The 16,003-nt window shown below is 48.1% G+C and overlaps 1 protein-coding gene across 1 annotated transcript in view; it reads right to left on the bottom strand.

Moving 5' to 3' along the window:
* Window positions 1-784: 784 nt before the first annotated feature.
* Window positions 785-16,003, bottom strand: part of GART (phosphoribosylglycinamide formyltransferase, phosphoribosylglycinamide synthetase, phosphoribosylaminoimidazole synthetase) — a 52,862-nt gene continuing 37,643 nt past the window's right edge. The window contains exons 19-22 of the mRNA XM_063956478.1: window positions 15,207-15,337; window positions 8,391-8,532; window positions 2,214-2,329; window positions 785-1,685 (exon numbers count right to left, since the gene is read on the bottom strand). Of these exons, the coding sequence (XP_063812548.1) occupies window positions 1,473-1,685; window positions 2,214-2,329; window positions 8,391-8,532; window positions 15,207-15,337 (602 nt within the window). The 3' untranslated portion in view covers window positions 785-1,472. The remainder of the gene's footprint in view (window positions 1,686-2,213; window positions 2,330-8,390; window positions 8,533-15,206; window positions 15,338-16,003) is intronic.

Here is a 16,003-nt window from a genome sequence, read left to right on the forward strand (position 1 = left end):
CACATGGTTTTGCCCAACTGCTAACAAATTTGCTGCTGCAATCAACTCTGAATTACCCCCTTTATATTTCTGAGATATAGATAGATAGATAGATAGATAGATAGATAGATATATATATATATATATATATCTATCTATCTATCTATCTATATCTATCTATCTATCTATCTATTCCATAGTACTCAAGGGAGAGGGAATTTAGATATGCAACGTCAAGTAGGCTTTCAGACATAATATATTTTAATGAGACTAAACATGTAATAAAGAAACTTAAAAAATACACCACATGCAGAATACAGCTTTATTAGTGTAATGGGGCCTAAGCTTATAGGACTTACAGAAGGTTACAATATAACACATGTAACAGCAATAGAAAAATATAAACAGAGCTAAGCAAGGCTTAATTACTGTACACATTCAGAAACCACCTCCTAAAAGACCATTCATCATCCCATAACGATACAATGAACTTCAGGATCCGGCTTGTGCTGCAACATCAAGTCATCAAGGCTTCTTGGGGGGAGGGGGAGGATCCTGAGCTATTCTCCAGCATTGTAGCTCCAGGCTTGCCCATGGTTGGGGATTGTTATAGGACAGCTGGAGAAGGCACCAGGATGGACCAGTTAGCTACATTAGCTGGGAGTATTAATTCAGCATCATCTCCATATAGGCCGGTAAGTGCTGGATGAAGGTCTGCAAGAATCTAGTATGCACCTCACCCTGGCCCACACCTGCTCTCCCCAACCAAAGTGTGCAACTACATTTCACACGCCAGGTTTTCTAGAGTCACTTAAACAGCCGTCAGCGGCAGTAACTATTGGCCTCTAGTCACAGACCACTGCTGGCTTATGTGTGTGCGAACAGTACATACCACAGCCTTCAGTCCATTTAGCAGCTAGACATTTAGTAGGTACTACAGTCATCTAGTGTGTCCTGGGGACCATGTGGGTCACAGGATTCCAGGACCTACTGTAATCCAAGTCAGCCTGCCCCGCACACTGAGGGCCTGTGAGTATGCTGCGCTGCTGATGCCCTGAGAGATCTGCTGCAGTCCTTATTTGGTGCACAATTCAGAGTGACCGCCAGAACATCACTATGGCGGGGTAGCAAAATGCACCTGGTAATCACATTTGCACAACAGTCTTCGTAAGGCACAGGGATGCAATATGGTGGGTGGGAGCCCCACATAGTCATTGTGTGTACCTGCTAAAAAACAAACAAACTCTGGAACAGTGGCCCTGGTCTCCATGAGCAGATCAATGGCAACAGTGGCCAGTGTCCATGGTGAGCATGCATGGGTCCTCTATCTTTGTGTAGACTGCACCCACATACTTGTTTGTCTTTTTAAATCTTCCCATTTGCAGCGCTCAGTGGCAGATGTAAGCCATCATTTGTCACTTCAAAGCCAAAAACCAGACAAGGACAACACAGGGAATGGTCAGAACCGCAGTGTAATACGTGGCTTTAAGACTTTATTCAGCCAAGCCCTGGTTAGATGGTGTCTTCTTCCAGCAGAGCTTGCCATCCGTTCCCAGCACCACCGCCCCACTGGCCACAAGCTGCAAGGCAGCTGGGAAGGCTTTGTGTTCAGCCTTCTTCACCCGCTCAGACAAGGTTTCCTCTGTATCGCCAAGCTCCACCGGAACAGCCTCTTGAAAGACGATTGCCCCAGCATCAACTTCCTCCTTTAAGAGAGACCGAGTTATACAAAACTATTCCCAAGAGTAAAAGTTACAAAGATGTGCCGGCTATTGTAATTTTAACTCCAAACCATTTTTATAAGTGAGGTGCAAAAAGTAGAACACAGGGATGTCAGAATTACAGTTATTACTGAACTCGATGACCGCATCAAACTTTTGAAATTGAGGGAGGGCCTGTGTACACCACCCACCGCTCAGTCTGATAACTGGTGCTACTGTGCCTTTAGGGTCAAATTTATCAACCTTATATAAAAAAAAAAAGAGTGGACAAGTGAAGTAGTTGCCCATGGCATAGGTTGCTATGGGCAACTTCTAAAGAGTGAAGTGGACAAATGGAGGTTTGATACATCCTGTCACATCCTATGGTGAAGTCAAATACAGTTACTACTAAGTCAGTTGTAAGGTGACAGGTTATTCAGAATCCTGTATTCAGCACAGTCTCTCCAGTGGGGCTGTCTGTCCATAATGAACAGAATTTAATTACAGTAGCAGTACAGCGGCCATCATACTTACAGCCACAAAGTGCACAGTACAACCAGTGACTCTCACTCCGGCTTCCAGCACCAGCCTGTGTGCGTGGGCTCCTTTAAATGACGGCAGCAGGGACGGATGGACGTTCAGGATCTTCCCTGTTGAGTAGGAGAAAGCTTCACTAGACTGAATGAAAAATAACTTGAGAGACCACTGAGCTGGAGTTACATGTTGGGTAAATTAAAGAACATTCACTAAAGTAATTTTGTAGGTAAGCTAACAATGCATTTCTGTGATACCATTATAGCTATTTGGGGTATAGAGAGCCATGGGTGTAAATCTACCTTGGGGGAACCCAAGTTGGAAGTGTTCCCAGATCTGTGAAATAATAAGAATTTACTTACCGATAATTCTATTTCTCGGAGTCCGTAGAGGATGCTGGGGTTCCTGAAAGGACCATGGGGGAATAGCGGCTCCGCAGGAGACAGGGCACAAAAAGTAAAGCTTTCCGATCAGGTGGTGTGCACTGGCTCCTCCCCCTATGACCCTCCTCCAAGCCTCAGTTAGGTACTGTGCCCGGACGAGCGTACACAATAAGGGAGGAATTTTGAATCCCGGGTAAGACTCATACCAGCCACACCAATCACACTGTACAACTTGTGATCAAACCCAGTTAACAGTATGATAACAGAGGAGCCTCTGAAAGATGGCTTCCTAAACAATAACCCGAATTAGTTAACAATAACTATGTACAATTATTGCAGATAATCCGCACTTGGGATGGGCGCCCAGCATCCACTACGGACTCCGAGAAATAGAATTATCGGTAAGTAAATTATTATTTTCTCTATCGTCCTAGTGGATGCTGGGGTTCCTGAAAGGACCATGGGGATTATACCAAAGCTCCCAAACGGGCGGGAGAGTGCGGATGACTCTGCAGCACCGAATGAGAGAACTCCAGGTCCTCCTTAGCCAGAGTATCAAATTTGTAAAATTTTACAAACGTGTTCTCCCCTGACCACGTAGCTGCTCGGCAAAGTTGTAATGCCGAGACCCCTCGGGCAGCCGCCCAAGATGAGCCCACCTTCCTTGTGGAGTGGGCCTTTACAGATTTAGGCTGTGGCAGGCCTGCCACAGAATGTGCAAGTTGGATTGTGCTACAGATCCAACGAGCAATCGTCTGCTTAGACGCAGGAGCACCCATCTTGTTGGGTGCATACAATATAAACAACGAGTCAGATTTTCTGACTCCAGCTGTCCTTGCAATATATATTTTTAATGCTCTGACAACGTCCAGTAACTTGGAGTCCTCCAAGTCACTTGTAGCCGCAGGCACTACAATAGGCTGGTTCAGATGAAATGCTGACACCACCTTAGGGAGAAAATGCGGACGAGTCCGCAGTTCTGCCCTGTCCGAATGGAAAATCAGATATGGGCTTTTGTAAGATAAAGCTGCCAGTTCTGACACTCTCCTGGCCGAAGCCAGGGCTAGTAACATGGTCACTTTCCATGTGAGATATTTTAAATCCACCTTTTTTAGAGGTTCAAACCAATGAGATTTTAGAAATTCCAAAACCACATTGAGATCCCACGGTGCCACTGGAGGCACCACAGGAGGCTGTATATGCAGCACTCCCTTAACAAAAGTCTGGACTTCAGGAACTGAAGCCAATTCTTTTTGAAAGAAAATCGACAGGGCCGAAATTTGAACCTTAATAGATCCCAATTTGAGACCCATAGACAATCCTGATTGCAGGAAATGTAGGAATCGACCCAGTTGAAATTCCTCCGTCGGAGCACTCCGATCCTCGCACCACATCTTCGCCAAATGCGGTGATAGTGTTGCACGGTTACTTCCTTCCTTGCTTTAATCAAAGTAGGAATGACTTCTTCCGGCATGCCTTTTTCCTTTAGGATCCGGCGTTCAACCGCCATGCCGTCAAACGCAGCCGCGGTAAGTCTTGAAACAGACAGGGACCCTGCTGAAGCAAGTCCCTCCTTAGAGGTAGAGGCCACGGATCTTCCGTGATCATCTCTTGAAGTTCCGGGTACCAAGTCCTTCTTGGCCAATCCGGAACCACTAGTATCGTTCTTACGCCTCTTTGCCGTATAATTCTCAATACTTTTGGTATGAGAGGCAGAGGAGGAAACACATACACCGACTGGTACACCCAAGGCGTTACCAGCGCGTCCACAGCTATTGCCTGCGGATCTCTTGACCTGGCGCAATACCTGTCCAGTTTTTTGTTGAGGCGAGACGCCATCATGTCCACCATTGGTCTTTCCCAACGGGTTACCAGCATGTGGAAGACTTCCGGATGAAGTCCCCACTCTCCCGGGTGAAGGTCGTGTCTGCTGAGGAAGTCTGCTTCCCAGTTGTCCACTCCCGGGATGAACACTGCTGACAGTGCTATCACATGATTCTCTGCCCAGCGAAGAATCCTTGCAGCTTCTGCCATTGCACTCCTGCTTCTTGTGCCGCCCTGTCTGTTTACATGGGCGACTGCCGTGATGTTGTCCGACTGGATCAACACCGGTTTTCCTTGAAGCAGAGGTTCTGCCTGGCTTAGAGCATTGTAGATTGCTCTTAGTTCCAGAATGTTTATGTGAAGAGACGTTTCCAGGCTCGTCCACACTCCCTGGAAGTTTCTTCCTTGTGTGACTGCTCCCCAGCCTCTCAGGCTGGCGTCCGTGGTCACCAGGATCCAATCCTGTATGCCGAATCTGCGGCCCTCCAATAGATGAGCACTCTGCAACCACCACAGAAGAGATACCCTTGTCCTTGGAGACAGGGTTATCCGCTGGTGCATCTGAAGATGCGACCCTGACCATTTGTCCAACAGATCCCTCTGGAAAATTCGTGCATGGAATCTGCCGAATGGAATTGCTTCGTAAGAAGCCACCATTTTTCCCCAGGACTCTTGTGCATTGATGTACAGACACCTTTCCTGGTTTTAGGAGGTTCCTGACAAGCTCGGATAACTCCTTGGCTTTTTCCTCCGGGAGAAAAACCTTTTTCTGAACCGTGTCCAGAATCATCCCTAGGAACAGCAGACGAGTTGTCGGCATTAACTGGGATTTTGGAATATTCAGAATCCAGCCGTGCTGTTTTAGCACTTCTTGAGACAGTGCTAATCCCCTCTCTAGCTGTTCTCTGGACCTTGCCCTTATTAGGAGATCGTCCAAGTATGGGATAATTAATACGCCTTTTCTTCGAAGAAGAATCATCATCTCGGCCATTACCTTTGTAAAGACCCGAGGTGCCGTGGACAATCCGAACGGCAGCGTCTGAAACTGATAGTGACAGTTTTGTACAACGAACCTGAGGTACCCCTGGTGTGAGGGGTAAATTGGAACGTGGAGGTACGCATCCTTGATGTCCAAGGACACCATAAAGTCCCCTTCTTCCAGGTTCGCTATCACTGCTCTGAGTGACTCCATTTTGAACTTGAACTTCTTTATGTACAGGTTCAAGGACTTCAGATTTAGAATAGGTCTTACCGAGCCGTCCGGCTTCGGTACCACAAATAGAGTGGAATAATACCCCTTTCCCTGTTGTAGAAGAGGTACCTTGACTATCACCTGCTGAGAGTACAGCTTGTGAATGGCTTCCAAAACAGTCTCCCTTTCGGAGGGGGACGTTGGTAAAGCAGACTTCAGGAAACGGCGAGGCGGATCTGTCTCTAGTTCCAACCTGTACCCCTGAGATATTATCTGCAGGATCCAGGGATCTACCTGCGAGTGAGCCCACTGCGCGCTGAAATTCTTGAGACGACCGCCCACCGCCCCCGAGTCCGCTTGAGAAGCCCCAGCGTCATGCTGAGGCTTTTGTAGAAGCGGGGGAGGGCTTCTGTTCCTGGGAAGGAGCTGCCTGTTGGTGTCTCTTCCCCCTTCCTCTGCCTCGTGGCAGATCTGAATATCCCTTTGCTCTCTTGTTTTTAAAGGAACGAAAGGGCTGCGGTTGAAAAGTCGGTGTCTTTTTCTGTTGGGGAGTAGCTTGAGGTAAAAAGGTGGATTTCCCGGCTGTAGCCGTGGCCACCAAATCTGATAGACCGACTCCAAATAACTCCTCCCCTTTATACGGCAAAACTTCCATATGCCGTTTTGAGTCCGCATCGCCTGACCACTGTCGCGTCCATAAACTTCTTCTGGCCGAAATGGACATAGCACTTACCCGTGATGCCAGTGTGCAGATATCCCTCTGTGCATCACGCATATAAAGAAATGCATCCTTTATTTGCTCTAAAGACAGTAAAACATTGTCCCTATCCAGGGTATCAATATTTTCAATCAGGGACTCTGACCAAGCTACTCCAGCACTGCACATCTAGGCTGTCGCTATAGCTGGTCGTAGTATAACACCTGTATGTGTGTATATACTTTTTTGGATATTTTCCATCCTCCTATCTGCTGGATCTTTAAGTGCGGCCGTCTCAGGAGAGGGTAACGCCACTTGTTTAGATAAGCGTGTGAGCGCCTTGTCCACCCTAGGAGGTGTTTCCCAGCGCGCCCTAACCTCTGACGGGAAAGGGTATAAAGCTAATAACTTCTTTGAAATTAGCATCTTTTTATCGGGGGCAACCCACGCTTCATCACATACATCATTTAGTTCTTCTGATTCAGGAAAAACTATAGGTAGTTTTCACACCCCACATAATACCCTGTTTAGTGGTACCTGTAGTATCAGCTAAATGTAACGCCTCCTTCATTGCCAAAATCATATAACGTGTGGCCCTACTGGAAAATACGGTTGATTCGTCACCGTCGCCACTGGAATCAGTGCCTGTGTCTGGGTCTGTGTCGACCGACTGAGGCAAAGGGCGTTTTACAGCCCCTGACGGTGTTTGAGGCGCCTGGACAGGCACTAACTGATTGTCCGGCCGTCTCATGTCGTCAAACGACTGCTTTAGCGTGTTGACACTATCCCGTAATTCCATAAATAAAGGCATCCATTCTGGTGTCGACCCCCTAGGAGGTGACATCCCCATATTTGGCAATTGCTCCGCCTCCACACCAATATCGTCCTCATACATGTCGACACACACGTACCGACACACAGGGAATGCTCTTAACGAAGACAGGACCCCACTAGCCCTTTGGGGAGACAGAGGGAGAGTTTGCCAGCACACACCAAAAGCGCTATATATGACAGGGATAGCCTTATAATAAGTGCTCCCTGTATAGCTGCTTTTATAATATAATTTTTGCCACTATTTTGCCCCCCCTCTCTTGTTTTACCCCGTTTCTGTAGTGCAGTGCAGGGGAGAGACCTGGGAGCCGTCCTGACCAGCGGAGCTGTGTAAGGAAAATGGCGCTGTGTGCTGAGGAGATAGGCCCCGCCCCTTTTCCGGCGGGCTCGTCTCCCGCTCTTTAGTGTATTCTGGCAGGGGTTAAATATCTCCATATAGCCCCCGGAGGCTATATGTGAGGTATTTTTTAGCCAAATAGGTTTTCATTTGCCTCCCAGGGCGCTCCCCTCCCAGCGCCCTGCACCCTCAGTGACTGCCGTGTGAAGTGTGCTGAGAGGAAAATGGCGCACAGCTGCAGTGCTGTGCGCTACCTTTAGAAGACTGAGGAGTCTTCTGCCGCCGATTCTGGACCTCTTCATGTTTCAGCATCTGCAAGGGGGCCGGCGGCGAGGCTCCGGTGACCATCCAGGCTGTACCTGTGATCGTCCCTCTGGAGCTGATGTCCAGTAGCCAAGAAGCCAATCCATCCTGCACGCAGGTGAGTTCACTTCTTCTCCCCTAAGTCCCTCGTTGCAGTGATCCTGTTGCCAGCAGGACTCACTGTAAAATAAAAAACCTAAGCTAAACTTTCTCTAAGCAGCTCTTTAGGAGAGCCACCTAGATTGCACCCTTCTCGGCCGGGCACAAAAATCTAACTGAGGCTTGGAGGAGGGTCATAGGGGGAGGAGCCAGTGCACACCACCTGATCGGAAAGCTTTACTTTTTGTGCCCTGTCTCCTGCGGAGCCGCTATTCCCCCATGGTCCTTTCAGGAACCCCAGCATCCACTAGGACGATAGAGAAAATGGTTTTGAAAAGGTCAACCTGAAGGCACGTTTACTCCAAAGCATGCATATAAAAGGTGGCTTGTGGGCTGGTCATTCACAAGCTCATATATGTCATGATACCCAGCCGATGTATTTGTAACTTGACAGCTCATAATTAAGGCAGCTGATGTTTTGGGTTTAGCTGACCTCTAATTGTGCACCTACCATTCCATTTTTTGACAAAAGGTCCAGATAAGATTCTCATGAATCCGGCCAGGCATACAAACTCAATGGAAAACTCCTCCAGGACTAGGTCCACTGCGGTGTCAAATTCTTCACGGCTTTTGTACCCCCTGTGGTCAATGACCTAGAATGTGGACAAAAGTTTGTTTTTTTAAGACTTTTATAAAAAGGTACAAGTGTGAATAAATAGCAGAGCAGGTAAGCAGAGAGCTAGATAGCAAGGTAACACACATCTCTAGAAGACATAAAAGGTCACAAGGACCAAAAGGCAAAATGAGGAGCTGTTAATTTTAAAGGTAAGACAGTACAGAGGGAAAGGAATGAAGAAGAAAAAGGTGGGTGGCTAGCCGCTGACTGAAAGAAAGGACTGCGTGTGTGTGGGGTGGTGGTGTGTGTGTGTGTGTGGGGGGGGGGGGAATAGGTAGGGAGGGCTGCTTCAGCAAGTAAGAGGTATGCCATTATTGGGGAGAAGGTAGCAATGAGGAAGGCAAGTCAGACGTTTTATTACATAGGGAGAGGAATCAGCAGCAGAAAATAAGAATTTACTTACCGATAATTCTATTTCTCGTAGTCCGTAGTGGATGCTGGGGACTCCGTCAGGACCATGGGGATTAGCGGCTCCGCAGGAGACAGGGCACAAAAGTAAAAGCTTTAGGATCAGGTGGTGTGCACTGGCTCCTCCCCCCATGACCCTCCTCCAAGCCTCAGTTAGGATACTGTGCCCGGACGAGCGTACACAATAAGGAAGGATTTTGAATCCCAGGTAAGACTCATACCAGCCACACCAATCACACTGTACAACCTGTGATCTGAACCCAGTTAACAGCATGATAACAGCGGAGCCTCTGAAAAGATGGCTCACAACAATAATAACCCGATTTTTGTAACAATAACTATGTACAAGTATTGCAGACAATCCGCACTTGGGATGGGCGCCCAGCATCCACTACGGACTACGAGAAATAGAATTATCGGTAAGTAAATTCTTATTTTCTCTAACGTCCTAAGTGGATGCTGGGGACTCCGTCAGGACCATGGGGATTATACCAAAGCTCCCAAACGGGCGGGAGAGTGCGGATGACTCTGCAGCACCGAGTGAGAGAACTCCAGGTCCTCCTCAGCCAGGGTGTGCCCCTGACCAAGTAGCAGCTCGGCAAAGTTGTAAAGCCGAGACCCCTCGGGCAGCCGCCCAAGATGAGCCCACCTTCCTTGTGGAATGGGCATTTACATATTTTGGCTGTGGCAGGCCTGCCACAGAATGTGCAAGCTTAATTGTACTACACATCCAACTAGCAATCGTCTGCTTAGAAGCAAGAGCACCCAGTTTGTTGGGTGCATACAGGATAACAGCAAGTCAGTTTTCCTGACTCCAGCCGTCCTGGAAACCTATATTTTCAGGGCCCTGACAACATCTAGCCACCTGGAGTCCTCCAAGTCCCTAGTAGCCGCAGGTACCACAATAAGCTGGTTCAGGTGAAACGCTGACACCACCTTAGGGAGAAACTGGGGACGAGTCCGCAGCTCTGCCCTGTCCGAATGGACAATCAGATATGGGCTTTTGTGAGACAAAGCCGCCAATTCTGACACTCGCCTGGCCGAGGCCAGGGCCAACATCATGGTCACTTTCCATGTGAAATATTTCAAATCCACAGATTTGAGCGGTTTAAACCAATGTGATTTGAGGAATCCCAGAACTACGTTGAGATCCCACAGTGCCACTGGAGGCACAAAAGGGGGTTGTATATGCAGTACTCCCTTGACAAACTTCTGGACTTCAGGAACTGAAGCCAATTCTTTCTGGAAGAAAATCGACAGGGCCGAAATTTGAACCTTAATGGACCCCAATTTGAGGCCCATAGACACTCCTGTTTGCAGGAAATGCAGGAATCGACAGAGTTGAAATTTCTTCGTGGGGCCTTCCTGGCCTCACACCACGCAACATATTTTTGCCACATGTGGTGATAATGTTGTGCGGTCACCTCCTTCCTGGCTTTGACCAGGGTAGGAATGACCTCTTCCGGAATGCCTTTTTCCCTTAGGATCCGGCGTTCAACCGCCATGCCGTCAAACGCAGCCGCGGTAAGTCTTGGAACAGACATGGTACTTGCTGAAGCAAGTCCCTTCTTATCGGCAGAGGCCATGAGTCCTCTGTGAGCATCTCTTGAAGTTCCGGGTACCAAGTCCTTCTTGGCCAATCCGGAGCCACGAGTATAGTTCTTACTCCTCTACGTCTTATAATTCTCAGTACCTTAGGTATGAGAAGCAGAGGAGGGAACACATACACCGACTGGTACACCCACGGTGTTACCAGAACGTCCACAGCTATTGCCTGAGGGTCTCTTGACCTGGCGCAATACCTGTCCAGTTTTTTGTTCAGGCGGGACGCCATCATGTCCACCTTTGGTCTTTCCCAACGGTTCACAATCATGTGGAAGACTTCCCGATGAAGTCCCCACTCTCCCGGGTGGAGGTCGTGCTGAGGAAGTCTGCTTCCCAGTTGTCCACTCCCGGAATGAACACTGCTGACAGTGCTAACACATGATTTTCCGCCCAGCGAAGAATCCTTGCAGTTTCTGCCATTGCCCTCCTGCTTCTTGTGCCGCCCTGTCTGTTTACGTGGGCGACTGCCGTGATGTTGTCCCACTGGATCAATACCGGCTGACCTTGAAGCAGAGGTCTTGCTAAGCTTAGAGCATTGTAAATTGCTCTTAGCTCCAGTATATTTATGTGGAGAGAAGTCTCCAGACTTGATCACACTCCCTGGAAATTTTTTCCTTGTGTGACTGCTCCCCAGCCGTTCAGGCTGGCATCCGTGGTCACCAGGACCCAGTCCTGAATGCCGAATCTGTGGCCCTTTAGTAGATGAGCACTCTGCAGCCACCACAGAAGAGACACCCTTGTCCTTGGAGACAGGATTATCCGCTGATGCATCTGAAGATGCGATCCGGACCATTTTTCCAGCAGATCCCACTGAAAAGTTCTTGCGTGAAATCTGCCGAATGGAATCGCTTCGTAAGAAGCCACCATTTTTCCCAGGACCCTTGTGCAATGATGCACTGACACTTTTCCTGGTTTTAGGAGGTTCCTGACTAGCTCGGATAACTCCCTGGCTTTCTCCTCCGGGAGAAACACCTTTTTCTGGACTGTGTCCAGAATCATCCCTAGGAACAGCAGACGTGTCGTCGGAGACAGCTGCGATTTTGGAATATTTAGAATCCACCCGTGCTGTCGTAGAACTACTTGAGATAGTGCTACTCCGACCTCCAACTGTTCTCTGGACCTTGCCCTTATCAGGAGATCGTCCAAGTAAGGGATAATTAAGACGCCTTTTCTTTGAAGAAGAATCATCATTTCGGCCATTACCTTGGTAAAGACCCGGGGTGCCGTGGACAATCCAAACGGCAGCGTCTAAAACGGATAGTGACAGTTTTGTACCACGAACCTGAGGTACCCTTGGTGAGAAGGGCAAATTGGGACATGGAGGTAAGCATCCTTGATGTCCAGGGACACCATATAGTCCCCTTCTTCCTGGTTCGCTATCACTGCTCTGAGTGACTCCATCTTGATTTGAACCTTTGTATGTAAGTGTTCAAATATTTCAGATTTAGAATAGGTCTCACCGAGCCGTCTGGCTTCAGTACCACAATATAGTGTGGAATAATACCCCTTTCCTTGTTGTAGGAGGGGTACTTTGATTATCACCTGCTGGGAATACAGCTTGTGAATTGTTTCCAATACTGCCTCCCTGTCGGAGGGAGACGTTGGTAAAGCAGACTTCAGGAACCTGCGAGGGGGAGGAGATGTCTCGAACTTCCAATCTGTACCCCCGGGATACTACTTGTAGGATCCAGGGGTCCACTTGCGAGTGAGCACACTGCGCGCTGAAACTCTTGAGACGACCCCCCACCGCAGCAGAGTCCGCTTGTACGGCCCCAGCGTCATGCTGAGGACTTGGCAAAAGCGGTGGAGGGCTTCTGTTCCTGGGAATGGGCTGCCTGCTGCAGTCTTCTTCCCTTTCCTCTATCCCTGGGCAGATATGACTGGCCTTTTGCCTGCTTGCCCTTATGGGGACGAAAGGACTGAGGCTGAAAAGACGGTGTCTTTTTCTGCTGAGATGTGACTTGGGGTAAAAAAAGTGGATTTTCCAGCTGTTGCCGTGGCCACCAGGTCCGATGGACCGACCCCAAATAACTCCTCCCCTTTATACGGCAATACTTCCATGTGCCGTTTGGAATCTGCATCACCTGACCACTGTCGTGTCCATAAACATCTTCTGGCAGATATGGACATCGCACTTACTCTTGATGCCAGAGTGTAAATATCCCTCTGTGCATCTCGCATATATAGAAATGCATCCTTTAAATGCTCTATAGTCAATAAAATACTGTCCCTGTCAAGGGTATCAATATTTTCAGTCAGGGAATCCGACCAAGCCACCCCAGCGCTGCACATCCAGGCTGAGGCGATCGCTGGTCGCAGTATAACACCAGTATGTGTGTATATACTTTTTAGGATATTTTCCAGCCTCCTATCAGCTGGCTCCTTGAGGGCGGCCGTATCTGGAGACGGTAACGCCACTTGTTTTGATAAGCGTGTGAGCGCCTTATCCACCCTAAGGGGTGTTTCCCAACGCGCCCTAACTTCTGGCGGGAAAGGGTATAACGCCAATAATTTTCTGTCGGGGAAAACCCACGCATCATCACACACTTCATTTAATTTATCTGATTCAGGAAAAACTACAGGTAGTTTTTTCACACCCCACATAATACCCTCTTTTGTGGTACTTGTAGTATCAGAAATATGTAACACCTCCTTCATTGCCCTTAACATGTAACGTGTGGCCCAAATGGAAAATACGTTTGTTTCTTCACCGTCGACACTGGAGTCAGTGTCCGTGTCTGTGTCGACCGACTGAGGTAAATGGGCGTTTTAAAGCCCCTGACGGTGTTTGAGACGCCTGGACAGGTACTAATTGGTTTGCCGGCCGTCTCATGTCGTCAACGACCTTGCAGCGTGTTGACATTATCACGTAATTCCCTAATAAGCCATCCATTCCGGTGTCGACTCCCTAGAGAGTGACATCACCATTTCAGGCAATTTGCTCCGCCTCCTCACCAACATCGTCCTCATACATGTCGACCCACACGTACCGACACACAGCACACACACAGGGAATGCTCTGATAGAGGACAGGACCCCACTAGCCCTTTGGGGAGACAGAGGGAGAGTTTGCCAGCACACACCAAAACGCTATAATTATACAGGGACAACCTTTATAGAAGTGTTTTTCCCTTATAGCATCTTAATATATATAATCATATCGCCAAATAAGTGCCCCCCCTCTCTGTTTTAACCCTGTTTCTGTAGTGCAGTGCAGGGGAGAGCCTGGGAGCCTTCCCACCAGCATTTCTGTGAGGGAAAATGGCGCTGTGTGCTGAGGAGAATAGGCTCCGCCCCCTTTTCGGCGGGCTTCTTCTCCCGTTTTTCTGAGACCTGGCAGGGGTTAAATACATCCATATAGCCCCAGGGGCTATATGTGATGTATCTTTTAGCCAGTATAGGTATTTCATTGCTGCCCAGGGCGCTCCCCCCAGCGCCCTGCACCCTCAGTGACCGCTGGTGTGAAGTGTGCTGACAACAATGGCGCACAGCTGCAGTGCTGTGCGCTACCTCATGAAGACTGAAAAGTCTTCTGCCGCCAGTTTCTGGACCTCTTCACTCTTCGGCATCTGCAAGGGGGTCGGCGGCGCGGCTCTGGGACCGGACTCCATGGCTGGGCCTGTGTTCGATCCCTCTGGAGCTAATGGTGTCCAGTAGCCTAAGAAGCCAATCCATCCTGCACGCAGGTGAGTTCACTTCTTCTCCCCTAAGTCCCTCGTAGCAGTGAGCCTGTTGCCAGCAGGACTCACTGAAAATAAAAAACCTAACAAAACTTTTACTCTAAGCAGCTCTTTAGGAGAGCCACCTAGATTGCACCCTTCTCGGCCGGGCACAAAAATCTAACTGAGGCTTGGAGGAGGGTCATGGGGGGAGGAGCCAGTGCACACCACCTGATCCTAAAGCTTTTACTTTTGTGCCCTGTCTCCTGCGGAGCCGCTAATCCCCATGGTCCTGACGGAGTCCCCAGCATCCACTTAGGACGTCAGAGAAAGAAGTAATAATGCCGCTGTATAGGTCATTGGTACGGCCTCATCTGGAATACTGTGTCCAGTTCTGGAGGCCATATCTTCAGAAGGATATTAAATACATTAGAGACTGTGCAAAGGAGGACAACTAAAATGGTGCATGGCCTACATCACACAACTTACCCGGAAAGACTAAAAGATCTCAATATGTATAGTTTGGAGCAGAGAAGGGAAAGGGGGGGGGGCATGATAGAGACTCACATATACCAAGGGTTTTAACAAGGTACAGGAGGGAGACGAGAACATGAGCTTAAATTGGAGGGGGATGTAGGGTCAGAGGAAACTGGTGGAAAAATTACTTCACAGAAAGGGTAGTGGACAAGTGAAATAGCCTCCTGTCAGGGGTGGTAGAGAATACTACAGTAAGGCAATTTAAACATGCTTGAGATAGTTCTTTGTAAGGATATCCTTATGTCTAAGGATCAAATAGGTTTTGAGGTTATTTCGTAGGTTAAAAGGGGACAGACTAGATAGGCCAAGTGGTTCTATGTATCTAAGGAGAGAGGGCTCCAGAACAGGAGATCCAGAGCCTGGGTAGGATCTTGGGAGTTTGGAAGAATAAAGCACAAACCTGAAAAAGCTGAAAATAGGAACAAAATCTAGAGCATATAACCTTTGTTGGGATATTGGCTGCTTCTGCCTTCTGCAGTCCTCCCACCCCAGCTTTGTTGGAGATTACCAGGGCAATATAGGCGGCACTACCCGGAGTCTTGGTGCTCTTGATTAAAGCTTCAAGATTTGTACCTTATGTTAAAATAAATAAAAAAAATAAAAATAAAAAAAAACTAGTTGATTTTATAATTTATTTCTAGCACACCACCAATGACGCAGCGCTGTACAGGGAGAATTGTCACTCACATCAATCCCACTGGTGTAAATTCCCTACCACACAAATATATTATAATACATACACGCACACGCACGCACTAGAAGTCCACAGCCAACCGACATGGCAGTAAGTTTTTGTAAGTATGTAAGAAAACCAGCGTGCACACAGGGAGAGATCATACAAACTTGTGACCCCAGTGACGCGAGACGGCGATGCTAACTAGTGTCATTATGCAGCCAGAGCAATTAGTTTCTCAACCAATGGGGCAGATGTATTAAGCCTGGAGACGGCATAAGGAAGTGATAAACCAGCGATAAGTGCAAGGTGATAAACGCACCAGCGAATCAGTTCCTAACTTTATTTACATATTGGAGCTGATTGGCTGGTGCATAGATCACCTTGCACTTATCACTGGTTTATCACTTCTTTATGCCTTCTCCAGGTTAATACATCTGCGCCAATATTCCTAATTTGGCTGCCTTTGCAGATTGCTCATTTTAGTTGCAGCATTAAGCTTTTATAACTCAAAAACTTTACTGGTAAACTAGGAAGCTCTCAGCAAATCAGTGTGTAATCACTCA

The sequence above is a fragment of the Pseudophryne corroboree genome, chromosome 2 (genome assembly GCF_028390025.1).
Source record: "Pseudophryne corroboree isolate aPseCor3 chromosome 2, aPseCor3.hap2, whole genome shotgun sequence".
Classification (NCBI taxonomy): domain Eukaryota; kingdom Metazoa; phylum Chordata; class Amphibia; order Anura; family Myobatrachidae; genus Pseudophryne; species Pseudophryne corroboree.